Raw genomic sequence first — 24,327 nt, 5'->3', positions numbered from 1 at the left:
AACTGTATGTTTTACCAGCCGACTGGTATAATACCGTTAGGATGATGACGCACAGAATCCTCACAGATTTGAACACAGTAGCCGTTGCGTACTACCAGCCGATTGCATGTTTCATCAGTCGACTAGTATCGCGATTTTCAGCAACCTGTATATAAGATTAGAAGCTTGGAGAGACAAATGTAACTGATGCAAAAATACTGTTAAGCTCTCTAACCGACCCCAAGTCTTAAAAACATCCATTCTCTTCTTCCTAAACTCATTCTAAATCTTGTGAGAGGAAGAGATCATTTTGTAAAGGTTTCTTCACCTTCGTTCTTAGATCGAAAAGGAGAAGTTCTTAGTGAAGCTTGATTGGATTTGTGCGTGTCTTGAATTAGTCACCTTAAGGAGGTGGAGACCAAGTAAATCAAGGAGTTAGCCTTGTCTTCTTATTGTTTTTCAATTTCATTCCTATTGTGCTTCCACTAACAAATTGTAGGTCACAAATTGAAAGAAAGGCTATTCACCCCCCCTCTAGCCGAACGCAAAGGCCCTATCAGTTAAGTCATGATATGTTTACGTAATGACTTTTTGATAGTTCACACTTCACATTTATTATCAATATGCAGCATTATAATTACCTTTTCTCAAGCTTCATAGAGCCAAAAAAAAAAAAAAAAAGCCTCCGAGATAAGGTTGAATTGGCTAGTATAGAATAAACTTGCTATAATATGGCAAGAGTTCTAATCTCGGCAAAGTCGAGAAAAAAAACTCTCCTCCGCACTAGCCAATTACAACTTCTTGGTTTACCTCCTCACAAATGGTGGAGTAATACAATAAAAATGACTTCGACAAATTTAAATAATGGTGAAGTTAAAGAAAACATTTACTATATCACAGTTAAAATTTGTGAAGTTGTTCATATAAATTACTTCGTTAAATCAAAATTTTATTGCAGTAAAATATTATCAATTACTTCTACATTACAAATAAATGGTGTAGTAATACATTACAAATGACTTTGATCAATTTAAATAGTGATGAAGTTAAAGCAAATATTTACCACACCATAATTAAAAAAATTATGAAGTCGTATAGATAATTTACTTCATCAATTAATATAATATGTGAAGTCATATATGATCAACTACTTCAGCATATTTACAAGGTCGATGAACAAGGACAGATCCAAGAATTAGATATGGACTAGGATAATTTTGTGTTGATCGAGTCTGTCGTAAAATAAGTCTGAATTTACTTCGCACTAGCATGCTACCATCTCACCTTTTATATATATATATATATTTCATCTAATTTTAAATTTTTATTGAATGATTTTTTTATTATTTATAAAATTATTAAGTTGATTTACCGGTACTCATTTTTAATTTGTAAATGTTGAAAATATAGAAATCATGGCCAAAGGCCCAGCCGCTGACGCTGTAGATGTAAAGTAAGCGATACACAAACACAGCACGACACCATGACAAGGGAGCAGATCTCCTGGTCCGCAAATTGCGGACCAGGGGATGGTTCACTACATGTGGACCTTTGATTTGAATAAACCCCACTTATTCAAAGATGGGGTCCATTCAAATCAAAGGTCCAGATCAATGGACCATCCCCTGATCCGCAATTTGTGGACCAAGAGATCCCTGCTGCCATGACAACCTTAATCCAGGACAGCCTTGCCCAAAATTTGTCCCATATTCAAGTCAAAGGATCTCAACTACAGAGCATTTACGAATCTAGTACTCATTTATTAGATCATGTTTGGTATCTGATTAGATTATTTTTTACTTTAAAAAATCCAATGGCAATTATTACTCATGTTCGGCGGTGCTCCTCTTGCTTGGGAGCATGCATCGGCTGACGCAAGTGGTCGCGGCCATACAGGACTGCAAAAGGCAACGGTTCTTGTGGAGCCTCCGGAGCTTGTCTCCTCCAGCGTTGGACCCCTTTCCGTAGGGATTCGAGGAGCAGATGCATGACACAGGCTTAGTCTGCCAGATTGGGTGTCAAAGAAGGTAGTGTTGGCACACCTAGTGGTGGGTGGTTTCGTGCTGGACCAGAGGTGGAACTCGTGTGTGGAGAGCATGCGCAATGGCGTTCCAGAGGGGCACATGAATGCGTTTGAGCTGGTAAAGCAATTGAGCGTGGCTGCGGGCCTACGGAGATAAGGGTGGAGAGAAAATTTCGTGGCAAGTGAGGAGCGGAGAGAGGGCTGTTGTGCTTGACTTGGAGAGGATGAAGAGGGAAAAAGGGTGAGAGTAATGCTGCCGGAACTGAGCACGAAAGAAGGAAGGGTGTCATGGGTTAATCTGGCATCTAGCGAGGGCGACAAAGGAGATGGGCAGCACATGGATGCATAGAATAAAGGGCTGGGCTACAGCCCAGGACAGCTCCTACGTGCATCTGTCTCTGCCGATGAAGTAAACAAACTTTTTAACTTCATAAATGATTCAATTTCAAACTGGTTTAGACCGGACAAAGACTTCACCACAAAGTGATGAAGTAATAACCTGATCATTTTACTTCATGTTTCTATACTTCGATGATTATCAACTTATTACTTCGTTGAATATCTGAAGTCTATCATCAAAATTCACATAATGTACTCAATTTGCCCTTGTAACATTTTATAAGAGGCCAATGCATAAGTGTATAGTGGGCCACACATCTAGTGGATTAGTGCGATAATTAATCACTCTTTGTTTGATTCAACATTAATTACATTATCAAGAGAATCGCAAACAATCTAGTTTGCACAAAGATAAATTATTCTAGTTTGTTGCATTGGAGAGAAAGAGAGCTTCATGTACTAATTAGAGTGCACCGAAAGGAGATGTAGCGGAAGAGTTTTTTTTTAAACTATCAATTGATGTTTTTGTCCTTTAAATAATTTTCAAAATAGGACCCTTGTTAATAATCTGCATGAAAGAAGAAGAAAAAAAAAATACATTGCTATAATTTTTTTGTAAATATTTTTTAATTGCAAAATGCATATTTTTTTTATGCTTGGTAAAGTATGGTAAACGTCACTTTTCCTTCTGTTTTTCCAAGTGGTTTAAGTTAAATCAAACAGATTGATACAGCAAGATCAGATCAGTGTATCTTAAAAAAGTGACAGTGATGAAAGGGACTGCACTGAAATGCACATGAAAGGAAAATTACACTTCCTCTTTTTTTTTTTTGGTTTTTTTAATAAAGTGCTATCATAGTTTCAATACTGTCGAACACAAAAACTATAAAATCTGGATCCGGACAGCATCTTACAAAATTGAAAACTATGAGAAATACTAATTTGCAAACAAAGAGTCATCAATCTAAGCAGTCGATTCAGACAACCTCAAATTAATGCTCTCTGAAGATTAGGGCAGTTGTACCTCATTGGATCTTTGCAGTTGGAAGAACATATGCACTGACTTCTTCTCATCACATCTCTTGCTCCCGCCATTGCCATGATGAAAGAGAGCTCGGACGTCGAGCACGAGAAGAGCAGTGGCTTATTTTCACTTCAATTCCAGTAGTAAAAAGATGAGAGCTTTAGCCTTTACCACCTAAGAAAATCGCTTCTTTTGGGCCTGCAAATTGCAATCGTAAATCGTAATATGGTAAAAATCAAAAGTAACCTTATGTGGAAAGATAAAAATCAAAAAGCTGCTTTTTGGACAAGTCTCGTTTGCCATAGGATCTCCTGGTCCCTTACAATCAATCTTCTCGATGAAGTAAAAAAGAAAGTTGTCAGAGGTCAAAACGACAACTACGTTGCAATAATGAACTCTCCTTCTCAGTAAAATAACCAGCAAATTATCTGTCACTCCCCTGTTTTGAAGACACTGATTCATGAGCACGAAGTACACGGCCTAATTACTCATGAATGCCTCCAGCATTCTCTAGCTCAGTGACATAGAGACGCCAAACACGGTAGATATTTGCTCTGCGGAGCTGCAAAGGCTTCACGGCAGTGCAGCTCAATCCTCTGTTCTGCTGAATCAAGCTAGGCCTACCAGGGAGGAACACTGCTTGCAGCAGGTCTGAGAAAAGAGAAGATGACTCGAAGGAGAAAACGCAGAAGCAAGCAGAAGATCAATCTAAAAATCTCCAAGTCATGGACTAAGTAAATTTATAATCCTTTAACACTTGTTTAAATCCAATAATACTGGGTGTTAATGATCCAATCCCAACATAAACCAAACCAATATCTAAAATTACACATACACCAAAAATACATGGATTTCAACTTTGCAAGCCAAAACCTCACTAACAATTCCAATCCATTTTTTCTTCCTTCTTTTTTTTTCTGAGGAAAAAAAAACTTATTCACTAAAAGTTAAAACGTACTTTTCCAAAACCGAACAGTCAATACACAAATTAAGGTTTCAAAGTTGAAGAGCTCCGCTTGGAGTTGACAAGCTTTCATGTTTAATTTGACTCATTCTGCTGATCATGATCCATAGATTGTGCCTGTATATATACAAGAACAAAGAGCTGTTATTACTTCATAGAAATTAATTTAAACCTCTTGAAATCTACTAATTGATTTTTCGTTTTTGTAGAATTATTATTAAACAGAATTAATGATGGATATTCCATACATACTGACTTATACATTAATTTTCTTAATAATTACCATACAGCTAAAATTACCTGACTTAATTCTTGAGTTAGAATATTATGGAATTTGGAATTTTGTTGAAACCAGTAAGGTAGCTTGCCACTGCCTTCTCCATATGGATGCTGTTCTCTGCATAATATGATTGAACAAAAAATAAAATTTACATCGAGAGTTAAATGTCGATAACATATATAATGCAATTAATCATAGTTCTAGATTAAAGAAACGCATGCCAGGATTCAGAAAATAATTAATTAATTATAAAAGATAACTACAAAATATAATTCGTGCTTAATTAATTTACTATGATATTTATGCAAACGGGTTTTCGTCCACCAACAAACTCTATGTAATCCCAAATCTTCCATTATACTTTATTTGAAAACCATAATATATTAGTTACATGTAGTCATTTAGTATGGTTATATATAACAATGTATCCATTCAAGTACTGTAGTTTGGAGTTCTATTATCCTCTGTGAAGTGAAGTGAGAGTTTTAAGAACGTAATCTGTGTTAGTAACTATATAATTAATCCCTCTTTCTAATATATAATTAGCATATATACTCATACTGTTCGCAGTTGCAGACAATAATAATCCTCCAGGACCAAGACCACGGCTATGATTTCTTGCCCTGACACGGCTGTGCGTGCACTGCATGCATGCACGAAGGTTTCGGCTTACACCCAAGCACAAATTTCAAGGTATAACACATGATAACTCTGCATCCTGGAACAGGAAGGAAAGAGAAGACACAGACCTAGAAGAGTTGTTTGGTGCTGCTACTGCAGTTGCACTCGATGGCCATGGTGGTGGGGTTGTTGATGAGATGTGAGAAACATAAGGAGTAGGGTTCAGGAAGTCATGATCTCCAGCTTTATCACCTGCTGCCACCAGTACCACTCCTCCTTCCTCCACTTCCCCACTCTTGCAATTCATGAGTACCCCTGCAAATCTCAATTCAATTTTAATTTATTGATGCAATTGAAGTTTGGCTAGCTTCATGCAGTGTGCTAATTAGTTAATTAGATAGTTTATCTGTATAAAGAAAGTCCAAATCCCAACCTGCTCCTCTGTTATTGCTGTTCTTCACTGTCCTATACATCTGCGTCGTAGAAAAAATAATTAATCTTAAAACTTTTCTAGCTAACAAAACGCTAACCCTAGCTAGCAGACGAGTGTCAATTAATTATTGTTATTATTACCTGCAGATGACTCTTGACATGAGCTAGAGTGAGATCCTTCACGTTCATCAGTTCCAAGACAGATTTGGGTGTTGCTCCTGCAGAATCCAAACCCAGATCCGAGAAGAATCTTTAGTTTGAGTGTTCACTAGCTACTGGTCAAAGAATCTGCGACGAGTTAATTCATCGATCGCTTACTCTCATGCCCACCGAGGAGCTCCACGGCATGGACAAAATGGGCGTGGAGGCTGGAAGTCCACCGCATTCTCGGGGCCCGGAGGCTCCTCCTCCCGCTGCTCAGCCGCGAGATCCTACGCTTGGCTCTCTGCTCCTTACCAGCTGTAGCCACCGGGACAGCGTCGGTTCCCAATCTCAACGAAGGTTCGACGAGCTCCTCCTTGCCATGGTGCTCACAGCTCATTTGGCCTATGTCACTGCTGTTGACTTGTGCCCATGGCCGTGATGAGGGTTTGGGGATGGGGGGCGTTCTGATATGGAGGGAGAGATCAGGAAATGGGGCTTCCATGCATTTGGCTTGATTGATCTCAATATTGTGACAAAATGGTAATCATAAATGCCTAATCAATCGTGCTGAATGACACAAGCTCTAGGGTTTCATCGACAGGAGCCCTTGTGAGATGATGAAGAGCGACAAGAAACATACATATAAAAAAAAAGGCAGTGACAAGTTGTTGGGAGAGAGAAGCAGTGGGAGAAAGTGATGGATGATAAGGGAGAGAGTCTGATTGGCGAATAAATTGAAGTGAGTTCGTGATTAGGTCATGAAATTGTTTAATATATATCAATGATGATAACCATAAAGGAATGAGAATCTTTGCCTATATATTTTCTATTTTTTCTCCTTGTCTATCTTGGTGATAATGAGATCATGTATGCTTGGTGGAGACAGTGAAAAGAAGAAAGGAGTGATGCGGGAGAGACATGGTGTAGAGAGGATGCACGGCATCTATGGAAATGTGAGCATATTGTTCATAAGGTAGATATATTAATTTTCTAGATATACGAAGAAGACTCGAGCATTACTTAGCTTAAAAATGTCCATGAAGTAGGAGACTATTAATTAACCTCATTTAATAGGTTATTAGTGATATGTTTCCCATACTAAATATGAAATAACCATTCTAAGTTCAAATATAAATTACTCGGGTAGAAATTGAGAAGAAGAAAATGAAAAATACTAAATTGTCTAAAAGCTATAAACAAATAAATATATATAATCTAACATTCCTTCAAACTCACGATGCTATAGTTAAAACATTAAAAGTTTGTTAAACAAAAAACGTAAGCGTGAAATGGAATGTGCCTTAGTAAACATTTCAACAATATGTAAATTTTAAGGAATGAATGAAAATGTAATGGTGTCAAGCTGAAGATGATGACGAGTAATGTAACAATCAATTTCAATATGTTTTATTCGCTCATAAAAAACTGAATTGCGTGCAATTTAAATAACACTCTGATTATGAATATATAACGGAGTAAATTGATAAAGAGATACACATATCCGCAAATAATTAGCACAACCAAACTATCTCACAAGTAGTTAAAGTCATGGCATGGTAATCGGTTTCTGTAGAAGATCTAGAAATAACATCTTATTTCTTCCAAGAAATGAGGAAATCATCAAGAAAAACGCAGAAGACAGTGGTAGATTTATGACCCATAGGATCACTAGCCCAATCAATATCAGAGTATGCATGCAGCTGTAGAGATGAAATAGAAGAAAATAAAAAGCTTTGAAATTGAGTGCCCGAAGATATTTGAGAATACGAATAACAATAACCCAATGAACTATAATTGGTACAATAACACATTGATTAACCACATGAACAACATGCACATTATCTAACCAAGTCATGATGAGATAAATCAAACACCTAATAATAGTTCAGTACAAACTAGGATTCAACAAATGTGGGTCATCAGATGGAGAATGCCTACTATTAGTTTCAATAGGAGTATCAACGACTTATTACAAGTAAGATGTGCATGCTCAAATAAATTAAATATATACTTTGACTTGCATAAAAAATAATCTTTTGAGGAATAGGTAACCTCAATGTCGAAAAAATAGTGTAGTATACTGATTAGAATACTTCTAATTGTATCCAATGGCACAAATTTCTCCTACAAGATAAAATGCACAATTTTAAGTAAAAAACCATACAGATAGGATGAATTATAATAAAGCACATAATATGAATTCAAATCAATAAACATGTAAGAATCAACAATTAATCATATGAGAGGATTAAAACATGAAAATTAAGGGCTAAAATTATGCGACAAAATGATAGATCAATTCTCCCACACTTATTCTTGCACGTCTCGGCCAAGTAAAGAAAAACTCAAATAAAGCATAAGTCATCTCCAAATTAATTTTCTCGTAATACTTAAAAGATAGTAAAAGGTAATTAACTAATATCATCTAAAAAGATTGAAACAATCATGAAAACAATCCTACATTGATCAATTAGCATAGTGATCTCATCCATTTGAAAAATCAAGAATGGTGCAACCTCACAAGATAGGTGTACCTATTCTAACTCTCACACTCAAATATGGAAGTAGGGGTTCACTTAATGTCATTCACAATATTTTATTACTATATGTTTGCTTGTTTTCTAATTCTCCATCACCATAAAAGCATAGTATGCATCAATCAAAAGGATTTATTCAAGAATTGAAATAGAGTTAAAAAGTACTAAGTGAAGTGAGCAAAATGGACAAAAGAAAGAGAATAAATGAAGAAGAGTTTGGAAGAATAAACCTGATAAATTTATCAATTTATTTATGTAGGGGAATGTTTCCGTATAAACTTCACTATGAATCAATGATGAATGATGTTTTTTCAACATTTCTTGTTTCAAAATCACAGCAATCCGAACTTGTTAAATGTTGAAAATTACAGCTTCCAACTAGTTTAAAACATGACACTTGCACCACATACTTCAAACATTCAGAGATCAATTTCAGACTCAAATATGTCATACGTGAAAACAGATTTAGGATTCAAGTTCAGTGTTAGTTCTGTGCACTCTGATAGCTCTTGCCTTAAGCTAATTTAGCATTCAGATTCACCCTCACTGCCTAAGGAAATCAAGTTGAGCTACCCCCGATTTTAAAGTTATCAGAAACTTGAGCAAATCAATCAGATTTGGATAAGTACCAGAGAATTATGGTGCTTTACAGATTCGTAAATTCTATGAATCATTTCCATATTAGCATTTGTACTACTCTGAACTTGTTTTTTTTATTTAGATTAGGATTCAATCATGCAATTCAGATTCTAAGTTGAGACAAATCTGCATTTATGGAAGCAAATAAAAAATTATAACTTTCCAAATTCATCCGGATCATATGGACTTTTCTCCTTAACAGGTCTTTCAATTTTGTCTTCAAAAATTCACTTCCAATACTTTCATTAGTTAGGGAGCTTTTTCAGATGGAATTCCTATTTGCATTTCAACAGCTCAACAATAAGGCTCAGAAACCAGTTTCATAAATCAGATTCTAAAACAACAGATGTTCAAAAAATCAGTTCAAGGATTCAGGAATTCGATTCAAGGTAGTTGCAGATCTTGAATCTTGACAAGATTAGAAATGTTGAATACCAATCGACAACGAAAAATAGGAACTTCTCTTGATGTCGTCCCTGATTAGTAACCTGCCACCAAGATTGACACGCAACAATTTCAGACATCAAGTTCAAAAATTAGATTCAATAGTCATGCCAAGAAGAAAGTCTTGAAATAAAATTGATTTCAGAACTATGGATATCCAGATTTCAGTCCCATACTTTATAATTCAATGTGATTCAACTCAACTTTTCAACAGCACAAATTCCAGTGTTCAAGAGTTGAAGTGAATTCAGCTTTACCAAAGGATAGTAATTAGTCTCAGAAACTTGGATTTCAGAGGTCTGTATGCCTGATTATTCCCTTGAATCTGCTGAATGATTACAGGACTCTCCAAAGTCTCTCATATTCAACTTCAGGAATTCTATTCCAATACTTCTGACAACCAAGGAACTCTCTAAAATGGAATTAGTTCCTGTATTTGTCAATTCAGAATTCAGCTCAGGGATTAAGATTGACACTCTGATTTCTAGATATTCCAGATTTTTATTCACTAGAGACTTGGGAAGAGGGAATACCAAATAGCAATGAGAGATCAAAACTTCACTTGGACTTCTCACTTATCAGATATCTGCAAACAAACTTAGCAACCAAACAGATTCCTTCAGATTTTTTTTCTTCTTTTTATTTTCTTTAATGTAATTCTCTGCATTCACAATTTCCGGTATCTAATGACTCCATTGTCTATCACGTTCACTTCGTTGGAAAGAAGATTTAAAGCTCATCATAGATGTTAGGCGCACAACTAATATTTCAAAACTCTCTTATCAACAGCAGCAGCCATTATTTCCAATTTTATTATATGAATTCATTAACCTTGGGTAACTAATATAAGTTTGTTATTTCTCTTGACTTCAGTGTCAAAGTCTCAACTGAAGCAAGAGCCGATGGAAGTTAATGAGCTAAGATAATTTCCCAAAGTCCACCATTCCTTAATTTTTTTTTTTCTTTCAATGCACTCAGAAATTCTAGTTCTTGTGAAAATTTCTTGTTTCCAAATTCAGAGTCCTCAACTTCTCTCAACAGAATGGTAAAACAACACACGATTCTTTTGAACTTATTTCTGGTCAAAGTTCTGCAGATTGAATCTGTGTGTTTCTAGCAACTCATGAACTAAGGACTGATGAAATGGTGCAACTATGGTTTCAATGGTAGTACATCTCAATTCCCATTATCTTCAAATAGCAACAAAGCTAACACACTACAATTTGACAGTAGCAACAATATCTTGATCAACACTTAATCAAGTCTATCACTCAACCAGTCACAAAGAAATCCAAAGAATGTCCTTTTACTCCATTTGCATAATATCATAAACATGACTGAAATTTCTGTTAGTTAGAGCCCTAGAGTCAATCATTTGATGATTGTTGTATGGACTCATTGTATCATATTTCTTATATATATAAAGACATTTGTTTATGGTTATTATGCTTATTTGTATTGGTGCCAAATAACTAAGTATAATAGCGTCCTTGAGTAGAAGGTTCTTACCTATATCAATCGATTGGTTGAATCGATAGTGAGATGATATAGGGAACACTACTCTTAATCATTCCTAGTCAAGTATTAACATTCAGGGACAATGTTAATGCGACGAGACTAGCATGTAGGTCAACTCGATGACTTGATCTCACAAGTCATGGATATAGAGATATCAAATTGACACATGGGTATGCATTGGAGAATGTATACTGAATGACCCGCCATGAGAAAGTATCATGGATCGTTATATGAGTGTCATATACTTTCTCATGTGGCTATTAGTATGACTATTAGTCCTTGGACCTGAAGTCACCATGGTTCCCTACATAATGAGTTACATACTTTGGCTTCGTCAAATGTCATCCGTAACTGGGTGGACTATAAAGGCGATTATTGGGTATGTAACAAATTATACGGAGGGATGTGAGTGATGTAGATGAGATCTATCCCTCCTATATGACAGAAGTGACATTATTATTCTTGATAGAGTACTGAGACCACTAAGTGCATGGCCATGCCCAAATGAGTCAATATGAGATGTTGAGCTTATTTGATTGAGTGAGTCTACTTGGGATTCAAGATTTAGATTTATTAAAGGATGACACGGTCTATGCCTCATATTGATCAATCTAGATGTCAAGGATAGAAGGACACTTGTCATATATTGTAAAGAGTCACAATTAGTAGTCACAAGGTGATGTTGGATCTCAACATTCTTGTAACTTGGGTAGTAATGATGTGTTGCTAGATACCGCTCATTACTTATGCTTCTAAAAGGGTTTAGGAGCATTGCCAACATTACAAGAACCTATAGGGTCACACACAAAGGGCAATTAGATGAAGATTATGTTCATTTGATGAACCAAGAGGATTAGGTTCATGTGATGAACCAAATTGGATTAAGAGTAATCCAAAGTAAACTAATTGAGTTGGACTCAATTTGGTTCATGTGTTAAATGATTCTAATTTGGACTTAGACTCATTGAGCCAATTTAATTCAATGAATAGATATTCATTAAATTAAAATTGACTTGAACCAATGGTTAGATTTGATAAACCATGGAAGAGAAGTGGTCAAGTTTGACTTGACTAGAGCGGAAGATGAAAGGTCAAGTTTGACTTGACCATTGCCACCTCATTTGTGAGTTGGCATTAAGTGGGCCAATGATGATGTTCCACATCATCAAGGTTGGCTTATGTGTGTGCCACATCATGAGGGAGATCAAGAGTTGTGACTCTTGATATCCCATGGGGTTTAAAAGCCCCTTCTTGAAGTGGCCGGCCACTTTAACACAAGTGAGAGTTTCATTTTTGTTTTGTGTAACCTCCATCTTCTTCCTTGCTTCTTCTCTCCCTCTCCTCCTCCTTGGCCGAGACCTTCAAAGGTGCTAGCACACCTTTTGTTTGATTTCTCCATCTTTTGTTCGTGTAGATACACATAAAGGGTTGTACACTTGACAACCTTGAGATCCGGCGAACCTTGGACGAGCGGGATACGCGAAGGGTTTCGCTACAAAGGTATAAGTCTCTTCCTTGTAGATTTAGTGTAGATCTAGGCTAGAAAACATGTACACGAAGTTTTTACGAAATTTTATAACTTCGCACGGATCCGGTGGCATGGGATTCGGGGTTTCCGCAACGCAAAAAGCGGTTTTTGCGGCCCGAAAATCCCAACAGTGGTATCAGAGCCACGTGCGAAGCGTGTACGTGTTTTATTTGTATTTTTATGAAAAATATCAGTTCTGTAACTTTCTGTAAATTTATGATTTTTATGTATTTTATGGGTATTTTTCTCGTAGAAGCGAAGCAACAAGTGTTTGAACACTTGTAGACTTCGGCTACCGAGAAACACCTTCCGAATCTGCAAGGTCTCGTCCAAAATGATTTGGGACAGCGGGCTAAGGCGCTGTAGAATTGCTAAAGAACACTTGCGATGATTATATTGCAAGTAGGGGTGCTGCCCCTAACCCCGCAAGGGGCTTCGTTCCGCGATTGCGCCCGAAAATCACTAATTGGGACCGCTAGGAAGTTGTGATTCATAAAATCGTAAAAATATTAGAAAAATTACAGAAATTTATGGAAATCACATAATTTAGAATTATGTATCATTTTGTGATAGTCATGGCCCAAAGAACCCAATTTGATTGGAAATATGTGTTGTAATTCATAATATGGCCTGCGCGTCATTTTGTGTGTTTGTGCGTGTTGTACTTGATTCACGACCTGCGCGTCGTGCCCTTCTATTTATATTCTTGTTGTAAAATAGTTTTTAGACTCGAATGTAACTCGAGTTTCACCTTTTGTAATGTACAAAATTGGAGCAGTGGAAGGTCCACTCGAGACGGAGTTACAAGGAGGGTGCGAGCAACACATGACGGTCAAAGGGAGGAGCTTGAGGAAGCATTTGACCCTAGGTTGACCAACCGATCTTCTCATTGGCTTGAGAAGATAGTAGTAGGGCCATGACTAATCACAAAATTTAATTAATTGCTTGTGTGTGTGTATGTGATGCATGTTAGATTAGTAATTAATTAATGTCTTAACGATTAGATTAGATCTAAATCGCGCACTTGATGGACCTCCACGATTAGATTAGATCTAAATCGCGTATATGATACACATCGTCGATTAGATTAGATCTCAATCGCGTCAACTCGAAATGCCTACCATGCCGTGATACCCATCACTACCTCGATCACATGTTGTTGTTGAATCTGCCAAAGCAGATCAACGCATATTATCTTGGTAGGGTGCGGAGGGACAATCTTGGTTCCGCCTATCAACGCATGGGTGAGTACAACTCAATTAGATTGAGTAACTAGTTAGCTCAATTGGATCGAGTTTAACTATAGACATTTTCTAATGGTTGGTAGATAGGTCAAAATCACATTTATATTAATTCTTGGGTGATTTAGCCAAAGCTAACTCAAGTTTTAATATATATGCGGATCTTGATCCTATAAACAAGAGTTGCATAGAGATGTAATTGGTAATTAGTTACCTACTGATCATACTAAGTCTTGGGCGATTTAGCCAAAGCTAACTCAAGGCGTAGTATGATGTGGATCTTGTCCCACTTGAATTATAGAATTCAGTGGGAGCATCATTTAATTAAAGGCCTAATTAGATGATTAATTGGAATATGATATTTATTTTTCTGCATTTTTCTGTTGTAGATTACCATGTCGTTAAACTCCTTCTCCCTGCGTTCTGTCCTCGATAAGGACAAGATCAGTGGAGCACTACAACAAAATCGCTCATAGACATCAGTGGAACAACAACGGTTTTAGGCTAAAACCGATGTCTTTGAGTATTTTACACCGGTTTTTCTAAAAACCGATGTCTATGAGGGCAGATTTTAGCTCATAGACATCGGTTTTTTAGGCGATGTCTATGAGCGCCCTTTTTTTGGTTAATAGACACCGATTTTAACATCGGTTTTTAAAATCCGATGTTAATGAACCCAAATAATATTTTAATTTTTCCCCACAAGCCAAAATCTGCACACTGTGAATTCCCTCCAAACCTAAATCTTTATCCCGCCCTTCCTCCGCGTGACATCTCTCTCGCAATAACCTAAACCTCCGACCATCCGACCATCCGACCATCCGACCATCTCTCTCAGCCTAAACCTAAACCTCCGACCATCTCTCTCAACCTCATCTCCCTCTTCCCCCCTTCCTAGATCCTCTCCCGATCAGGATCAAGACACGACGAACTTGCTTCTCCGTCCAACCACACCGCATCTCCTCCAACTCCTCCATTTGGTTGAGAAGAGGAGGCCTTGGTAGCGTACAACATTCCCACCCGCGCGTCCAGAGCCACCGGCACCACCTCCTCCGCCACCTCCGCGAACAGCGGGCTGAACCGCAGCAGGTACGGCTCCTGGCACGTCGTCCCCTCCGGGCACACCGCCAGGCCCCCCTCCACCGCCAGCAGCCGCCGCATTGTCGCCGCGTCTCGTCCCCTGTCCCGGGTCAGCCGCACAGTCCGCATCGACGCCAACGCCTCCGACACCCGGCTCAGGCTGTACGTCACGGCCGGCACCGTCCTCTCCAGCGCCGAGCACAGCATCACCGGGTCCAACAGCGTCCGGTGCGTGCACACGTACACCACCCCCTTCTTCTCCCCGTTTGCTTTCCCATCTCCGGCCCTCCGGAATCGGATTCCGGTGACGGCGGCGATGAAGATGGATATTTTATAAGGGAAAACGATCCCCATCGCGATCCTGAACACGGCCAAAGGGATTGCCACGGGTATCCACATGAAGAACGCCATCATCTCGCATGGCGTCGGGAGAAAAGCCAGTCTTCCGTCATGGAACACAAGTGGCTTCGGGTACTTGTTTCTCGGCATTTTGCTGCTCTCACTCCTTGATTCCTCCTCTCCCATGACATAAATTTTCTGAAAAATAAAACAATCACTTTTAACTCATATCTTTGATTGACTAACGTGGAATCGAAAGAAATGCAGGTCCAACCTTGGCCGAGAGTTGGTGGTGGTGGACGTTGGAGAGGTTCACAATGGCCACACCGGCCTTGACCATGTCCCTGAGAGCTCTCTGTTTGTCAGGCCAAGAGATGACCCCCGTGAAGTAGCAGCCCTTCACCACCTGCAGCTCCGCCCCCACCACCTCCCCCACCTCTAAGTACTCCTTCAAGAATCCCTCCACCATGAGCCTCGGCAAGGTGGTGAGCACAACAGCTCGCCTCCCTTTCAGCACCTCGCATGCATGCAGATGGAGGTTCTCCAAGAAAATTTTCGGCAGCACAGTCCTAGCGATCAGCCGCAGGTCCCCCGTCCTCAGCCCACAGAAGGTCACGAAGGCCATGATCCTCATCCCAAACTCGTGCTTCCCCAAGAGACACAAGGCAGGGGAGAGCGCGAGGAGGAGGAATTAGTATAGCCAATCCTCTCGTTTCAGAGTAATATGATTATAACTTTCTTTTTGTTTGAGGTTCACATCCTTACTGTATAAATAATTTTTTGATGATATTGTATATTTATGACTTATCTGATTATTTCTTTCAACTTGCTACTGTGGACCAGGTATGTTCCTTCTCATTTGCACCTAATGGTCTTTGAGTTAGTAAAAAACTCTCTGCGTGCGGTTCAAGAATGTTTTATGAATTCTGATAAGAATGCCCCTCCTGTTAGAATTATTGTCGCTGATGGGATTGAAGATGTTACAATAAAGGTATGATACCAATAAATACTTAATCTTCAATTACTGTTATTCTGCTTGGTAAGCAAGATTGCAATACTTCAAGAATAAGAAAGGATTAGTTAAAAATTCATGCTGTCTTGGCAAGTTGCAGAATTTGAATTTAACACAGAATACTAGGTACTCTAGAAAATAGAAACTAGATGTAGTGAAGATGAAAAATATGAATTTAAATTATATTTTCTTTGGGAATTCTTGACAGTTACTAATGTCTTGCAGGCATTTTTTATTTCTTGAAAAGTGTTGATACTGCAGAACCACCAGATGTAGATTTGCAAGACAGAGAACAATTATACATTGAAGAACATAATTGGACTAACTCCTCACTCTTTAAAGTGGTTAATCAGATTTATCAGAAAACTATTACAAATGAAAGTTAGGGAAATTCTCAAATATTTCATGAATTTGGGGCTCATTGCTACTGGTTATTTTTAAACCAGACAATGATTATGTGAAATCCAAGAGTCTTCCACTTTGTCTATATCTGACTATATGCATACAAGAATACGTCAGAGCCTGTTGAAAATCTTTTACTGCCAACATGTATATCAACATCTGCTGTTGATACAAGTATAACACCTGGATAAATGCAAAAAAATTCTAATTTTTGTAATTTATCTTCTTCTTAATATCATTAAATTATATCTTATGGCATTTCTCTGTTTGTTAATACTCATGGTTCGAGGAATTTCTTGTTACATATCAATCATCTAGTTTTTCTAGCTTTGGAATACTGATCTTGATATGCTATCAATTATTTCAGATATCAGATGAAGGGGGTGGCATACCAAGAAGTGGTCTTCCAAAGATTTCCACATATCTCTATAGCACTGCTAAAAATCCACTCGAGGAAAACGATGAAGGAAGCTCAGATGGAGTAATTATGGCCGGTTATGGTTATGGGCTTCCAATTAGTCGTCTCTATGCTCACTATTTTGGTGGTGATTTACAAATTATCTCTATGGAAGGATATGGTAAATCCAATTCTGTCTTTATGCAATACTTAATCTCAAGTTCAATTTGTCCTGCTTGAATTCCAATATGGCTCATTCATTGCCTATTATGTTGCCAATACTTATTCGTGATTTACAAACTCGTGCTTGCTATGATTTTTTGATACAAACCGGATGCTATGCTTTTGTTACAATGATTTTTTTTATACAAACCGAATGCTATGCTTTTGTTACAAACCATATACTAGTTGGAGACTAAATGATTGCCTAAGAAGAAAGGAATTAGAGATTAGGAGATGCAGTGAGTAGAGTGGCTGGATAAGCTATCTTAAATGGTAACCTTAGGATTAAAGGATTGATACTCGAATTTAACCTAACCTATTAAGATAAATGGGTAATCAATACTAATCCTTATTTTGATTGTTTAAATGTTGGGCTCCTGTTTCATAGCAAAAGGTTCATTTTGTGACTCTAAACTAAGTTTTTTTTTATTGTTTAAGTGTATTTTCTGAATTTTGAGAACCAATTTTTTTTTGTACATCTACCATCAAGTATGACCCTACTTAACCAGATATACACTTTTAGACCCCCATCTTCATGCACATGGCTAACTGTAACCCGCGAGGTCTTCTGACTTTGTGTTTTTCAGTTCAGGGTCTACTAGTTTACTTATCTCTTGTGGGTTTTGAAGATACTTTGTGGCCTGTATAACATAGAAGAACAATGAGCCGTGGATATATAGCATGAATCTACTAATATGAATCACAAACTGTTGGATCAAGAAGGATATATCTTGAGACTAGCGAACCCAAAGGGCAAACAATGTTATGTCTTTTCCAACTAATGAATCTCCAAAGGGAAGATAATGTTGAAAGAAACTTGTGATTTGCAGCGAGGCTATGGTTTCCTCAGTTGGGATGTGATAAGGTAGCTAAATAGAGGTAATACAACCTTTAACTTACCCTGACTATTGTATGAACTGATTAGAGGGCTTGTTGAGAATTAAGCTTCTAAACTACATGGAACAAATGATTATCGGAAGTTTGTAGGAAATAAGAACAAATTTTGGTTTATGCCCTCAGTATCTGTTACAAGAAGCTGATGCTGTTTTTGAGTATCAAATATTTTCAAATATGCATCTTACCCAATTTATCAGACACCCTCTTTCCTTGCAATATGGAGGTCTTCCACTGATTATTTCCAGTAAAACTACTCCAAAAGCAAAGATGTTAGCTTGAATTTCCATTTCTTGTTGCTCTCGAGGAACATGGGCGGCCGATTTAACCCTAAGAAAGGCATGGCGTTTGAGGGTTCTATCTTCGACGCCGGGCCGATTTTTGAGTCCTATGGCGTAGCTCACGGATAGGCAGGTCGATTGCTCGATTTTTGAGTTGGCCATCATCATCATCTCCCTGTTGCTGGAGAAGGGACTTCATCATGTCCGGGAGGTGAGTCAGAGTTTCACTTTGTCTGATATGTGTTTGGGTATTTTTCTTGACAGGAAAGTTGTCCGGGAGGTGATTCTTTGTTTTTTTGTCCCAGATTTGCATCCTTGGATCCTAGTTTGAGTGGTAAAAGTGCAGAACCAATATATCGTGATGCAAAAGGTTTGAGTTCTCTGACACAGCATTGAATTTGAAATTTTTTCATGTACATTTGGAAGCCCAGATTCTACCGGTTTTGTAGTTTTATATTTGCATGTTTCTGACTGCTGAGTGACTGAATTATTTTCTGCAGGGAAAGCTATTTCAAAGGAAGAGCTACTGAAACCAAAGGAGGAAGAGAAACCAAAGGTATTTTTCACACACTTCATCTTTGATTTGGTGGTCATGTTTACCATACGTGTCAGTTAATTCCCAAGAGCTATATTTTTTTGTTTCACTTTTATTGTTAGCTATATGAGCACAACATGCTATGCTTTTGATTTATTATTACAGCTATTTATCAGAAAGGAGAATTATTGGTACACTTTTGATTGTTTAATTATAGGCTCTCTTAGTTGGAAGCAAGTGTAGTGCTGATTGTGTAGGAGTGATTTGTAACCCTTATTATTATTTATTAGTTTTTGCACAATTTTTTATGTTGGATCCATTGCTGTCTAGTTGATTTTTATTTGCTCTTTTTGTTTCTTTAAGTTCACTTCCATTTGCAATCTCTTCATATATTAGTGACTAATGGTTGGTTGCTGTTCCTGGATTTGTTATAGCGCTATTGGTTGTTTCTACTAAAGAAAGTTAACTTTTATCAGGAATATTCTTCTGTGATCTTCCTACACAATTGGGAGACTTTGTAAAACCAAAGTAACTAATTTATTAGGTTGAAATGATAGATAGATGAGTGATCTCAGTTTTGGCATGACTAACATTTTTTTTTTTATGTTGAAAACCTTTCATTTTGTTTTGTATGGTTCTCTCTAAGAGCATGGACCTAGTTATCTTTTGACAGCTAAATATGATTCTTTTACTTCATTTGTAACTGCAAATTCAACTTTCTGATACCTTGTGAATCACTGAAGATCCTTATTGCAAGCATTGAAGTAAGCATTGATGTGGTTGAGATAAATGATGAATAGGTCTATTTTTAAGCATTCAAATTAGTCATCTTGTTACCTGGTGCTCTTACTACTTTTTCAACTATGATTTTTGGTCTTGATTTACTAATATATTATTTATGTGTTTTTACAGTTTACAAATCTCAAGTACTCTAGAGTTGAAATTGATGAAGTGCGGTTCGAGTGGGCTGAATGCATGCTAGATTACATTTGAGACAGTTGTACCTTGATGTGTTAACAGAATGTTATACTTTGATTTTGATATCTATTAGCTAGCTTTTGATGTAAAAAGAATGTTTGGGTATTTTATGGATATTGTTGTAAGAAGATTATTTATATAATTTGTGAATATTTGTGTATTTTATGGATATTATTGAATGAAGAATATTTGTACAATTTGTGAATATTTGTGTATTTTTTTTTTTATTGTCGGTTTTAAAATCAAATCTGTGCTGTTAAAAAATATACATATTACATCGGTTTTCCACCGATGTAAAACCGGTGTTATAAAGTAATATTACATCGGTCATTTACCGCTGCCAAAACTGGTGTTATTAACATACAATATTACATCAGTTTTACACCGTTGATGAAACGGTGTCGTTAAGTGATACTACACCGGTTAATAACCGATTCGAAGACCGGTGTCGTTAAGTGATACTACACCGGTTTTAACCCGATGTCTAAAATGGCAGACTTTTAACATCGACTTCATAGACATCGGTCGAAAATCAAATAGACACCGGTGGAAAACCGATGTCTATGAGCGATTTTGTTGTAGTGGAGCTAACTTCCTGGACTGGTACAGAAATATGAGAATAATTCTCACTCAGGAAAGAAAACTGTACGTCCTGGAGCAGCCCATTCCCGAGGCACCTCCTGCCACTGCCACGCGAGCTGATCGAGATGCTTACAAGAAGCATCAAGATGACGCATTAGATGTGTCATGTCTTATGCTCGCGACCATGAACTCTAAGCTTCAGAAGCAATACGAGTTGATGGGCGCTTATGATATGGTTGAACATCTTCATCAACTATATCAAGGAAAAGCGAGGCACGAGAGATTCGAGATCTCTAAGGCACTATTTCAGTGCAAGATGCAAGATGGGACTCCCGTAGGCCCATATGTACTCAAAATGATTGGGTACATAGAAAAACTATAGAGGTTGGGATTCTCCCTTGGCCAAGAGCTGGCCACTGATTTGGTCTTGCAATCCTTGCCAGAGAGCTACAGTCAATTCGTCATGAACTACAACATGAATGAAATTGACAAGCCACTGCCTGAGCTTCTGAGTATGTTGAGAACTGCTGAGATCAACCTTAAGAAGGTTAAGCCCAACTCCATTTTGATGGTGCAAAAGGGCAAAGGTAAGGGCAAGCCTAAAGGTAAGGGAAAGTCCCAAGCCAAGGGTAAAGGCAAGGCACTGAAACCCAAAAGAGGGATTGCCAAGGATGCTACCTGATTCCACTGCGGTCAGATCGGGCACTAGAAGAGGAACTACAAAGTGTACCTAGAAGATCTTAAGAAGAAGAGAAGTGAGACTTCCACTTAAGGTATATATGTTATAGAAGTCAATCTATCAATTTCTTCATCATGAGTATTAGATATCGGATGTGCTTCTCACATTTGTACTAATGTGTAGGCGCTGAGAAATAGCAGGACATTGACAAAGGGCGAGGTGGACCTACGCGTAGGCAATGGAGCACGGGTTGTTGCTGTTGCTGTAGGAACTTATTCTCTATCTCTGCCCTCTGGGCTTGTACTAGAATTGGATGATTGTTGTTATGTGCCTGTTCTGACTAAGAACATTATATCAGTTTCTTGTTTAGACAAGAAAGGTTTTTCATTTATAATAAAGAATAAATGTTGTTCAGTTTATTTAAATGATATGTTCTATTGTAGTGCACCTCTGATGAACGGACTCTATATTCTAGACCTTGAGAACTCTATCTATAATATAAGTACCAAGAGGTTCAGGTCAAATGACACGAACCAAACCTATATCTGGCGCTGTCGCTTAGGTCATATAAATGACAAATGCTTATCCCAGCTCCATAAAGATGGTTTGCTGGACTCATTTGATTTTGAATCTTATGAGACATGCGAGTCATGCCTACTGGGCAAGATGACCAAGACTCCCTTTAGTGGACACAGTGAGAGAGCGACTGACTTGTTAGGACTTATACATAGTGATGTATGTGAACCTTTCAATGTCGCTGCTAGGGGTGGTTAGAGGTACTTCATTACATTTACTGATGATTTCAGTAGATATGGTTATGTGTATATGATGACACATAAGTCAGAATCCTTTGAAAAGTTCAAGGAATTCAAGAATGAAGTACAAAACCAGCTTAGCAAGAGTATTAAGATACTTCGATCAGATCGAGGTGGAGAATACCTTAGCCATGAGTTTCGTGACTATCTAGCTGAGTGTGGGATCCTATCCCAACTCACTCCTCCTAGAACACCACAGTGGAATGGTGTATCCGAAAGGAGAAATCATACCTTATTAGATATGGTACGGTCTATGATAAGTCACACAGATCTTCCTATGTATCTTTGGGGCTATGCTCTAGACACAGCAGCATTCATTCTCAACCGAGTTTCATCTAAGGCTGTAATAAAGACACCATATAGGATATGAACTGAGAGAGATGCTCAGGTGTCTTTTATGAGGATTTGGGGTTGTGAGGCTTACGTTCGACGTCAAGTCTCGGACAAATTGGGACCCAAATCCGATAAGTGCTATTTTATTGGATATCCCAAGGAAACAAAGGGTTAAACACAACATGACCTAACTTAACTTGTTGATCACATCAAAACAACCTTGGGGTGCCAATAATCTTCCTCTTTTTAATGTGAGCAACCCAAGTTTAGTTAGGGTAAACTAACATAAAGTAAAAGCTTTAAATTTGCAATTAAAATGCAAAAATTTAAAAAGGTTAAACTACCTCCCCCTAGACTTAATCTTCCCTTCTCCCCCTTTGATCACATAAAAAATGGGGTACCCAAAAAAAATATAAGGGTTAAATTTTAAAAAAATAGGAAAGTTTTTAGTTTGTTAAAAAAAACTGATTTTCAATATTCTGAAGAACTTATCAAAAAAACTCTGAAACTTTTGAAACATATTTTGATAGCACTTAAAACAATTTTAGAAAAAAAAAATTAAAATTTTTTGATATCAATAATTTCCTAAGTTAAACAAAAACTAATTTTGTAGAAATCATTTTAGAAAAGTAAAGCTGATACTTCCAAAAAAACTTTAAGTTAAAATTTTTAAGTTTAAAAAGATAAAAAAAAGAGTAACTATTTAAAGTATTTTTAATTATAATTAAATACTTTATCAGTTAGTCAATTGAAGATTTTATTTCATTAATCGACTTCCATGTTGTGGCGAGGCACTAGGCCTTCTTGGTTATTGGAGTAACAATCACTTTCTAGACAAAACCTCTTAAGGAAATCAGACATTTAATTTTCTCGCTGAAAACCCTAAGTTTAAATAAAGTTCAAGTTAGACAAGACTTTGGAACTCAATATAGGTTCCAGTCAACTAGATTAATTAAGAATTTTTTTAGGAACATATTTATTTGAAAATTTTCTAATTTATCCCTTATGAAATCTAAGATGTCAACTTAGTCTATTATAATTTTGAGCTTTAACATTTAAGCATGCATGATTTTTCAAGTTTTTTATTTCATTTTGTAAATTGTCATTTTTCTAATTTTATTTTATCAAATTCTTCTAATGGACAAGATTTATCTAAAATCAATTTTAATTCATTGTTTTCTTTTTCTAGAATGCAACAAGTTTTTGATAGCAATTTAACAAATTTGAACATCTAATCAGGTGGAAGAGATTGTACTTGACTTACTTGGTCGATCCTGTTATCCGTAGCTCTCCTGAACTGCTGCTTTCTTCTGAAGACTCTCCCCTTCATCGATACTCATCTGGGATGAGCTTTCTATGTCTTCAGGAAAGAATTTGGCTACAAAGGTTGTCTCGGTAATTTCCTCGGTCTCGGATTCTTCTAACGACGACTAGGTGTCCATCGAGGAGTTGGTTTCGGCTTCAATTGGTTCTTCGTAGAGCTTCAAGAATATTTTCCAAAGTTCTTTCGCACTTTGGTAGTTGCTGATTTTGTCGAGATCATCCACCGGTAGTATGCTTATTAAATGATATTCAACCTTACCGTTTGACGTGAAGTCGTCGCACTGCTTTTTGGTCCAGAGGTGTTTTTCAATTTCATCTCCATTTGTGTTCTTTAGTGCTTCTTAACCATATTTCATTATTAATAAAATATTAAAATATATTTTAAGAAATACCTCCATGCGACGTTTCCAAAAATCGAACTCCCCCTCAAATACTGGTGGGTAGATGCTAGCTCCGGTCATTTTCTTTTGCTTCGATCGGCGGTTAGTCCTCTTGAAGCGTCCTTAATCTGATACCACTTGTTAGGACCCTTGGCGGCTGGCTAGAGGGGGGATGAATAGCCCCTACACAAATCAAAATAAAAAATACCTTTCTCGGCTTATAACTTAAACAAACACTTGCATAAAAAATGATAAGGAAACCAAAAAGACAGAGGCACAGAAGTTTTTACTTGGTTATAACTGGGGAGGTTGTTAATCCAAGGAAGTAGAGCGAACTAATATCTCCTTCAGGCGGAGAAGCC

At 37.4% G+C, this 24,327-nt stretch overlaps 3 protein-coding genes across 3 annotated transcripts; 1 reads left to right on the top strand and 2 right to left on the bottom strand.

Moving 5' to 3' along the window:
• Window positions 1-4,155: 4,155 nt before the first annotated feature.
• LOC121990522 (probable transcription factor KAN4) lies at window positions 4,156-6,499 on the bottom strand. Its single transcript, XM_042544638.1, has 6 exons — window positions 5,981-6,499; window positions 5,804-5,880; window positions 5,664-5,703; window positions 5,359-5,545; window positions 4,630-4,726; window positions 4,156-4,446 (listed from the first exon to the last, which is right to left on the bottom strand). Exons 1-6 carry the CDS (start codon window positions 6,306-6,308, stop codon window positions 4,405-4,407), a joined length of 771 nt encoding a protein of 256 aa, XP_042400572.1. The 5' UTR covers window positions 6,309-6,499; the 3' UTR covers window positions 4,156-4,404.
• Window positions 6,500-9,737: 3,238 nt separating this feature from the next.
• Window positions 9,738-15,772, bottom strand: LOC121991364 (glycerol-3-phosphate acyltransferase 1-like). Its single transcript, XM_042545374.1, has 3 exons — window positions 15,407-15,772; window positions 14,670-15,330; window positions 9,738-9,856 (listed from the first exon to the last, which is right to left on the bottom strand). The coding sequence occupies exons 1-3, from the start codon at window positions 15,764-15,766 to the stop codon at window positions 9,738-9,740; spliced, it is 1,140 nt and encodes a 379-aa protein (XP_042401308.1). The 5' UTR covers window positions 15,767-15,772.
• A 213-nt stretch (window positions 15,773-15,985) lies between these two features.
• On the top strand, window positions 15,986-17,183 carry LOC121991363 (pyruvate dehydrogenase (acetyl-transferring) kinase, mitochondrial-like). The gene is made up of 2 exons (XM_042545373.1): window positions 15,986-16,123; window positions 16,914-17,183. Exons 1-2 carry the CDS (start codon window positions 16,001-16,003, stop codon window positions 17,181-17,183), a joined length of 393 nt encoding a protein of 130 aa, XP_042401307.1. The 5' UTR covers window positions 15,986-16,000.
• The last annotated feature ends 7,144 nt before the right edge of the window (window positions 17,184-24,327 follow it).

This window comes from Zingiber officinale, chromosome 6B (genome assembly GCF_018446385.1).
Source record: "Zingiber officinale cultivar Zhangliang chromosome 6B, Zo_v1.1, whole genome shotgun sequence".
Lineage (NCBI taxonomy): Eukaryota > Viridiplantae > Streptophyta > Magnoliopsida > Zingiberales > Zingiberaceae > Zingiber > Zingiber officinale.
Note: the sequence above shows the minus strand (reverse complement) of the source record. Positions and strands in the feature narration are given on the sequence as shown.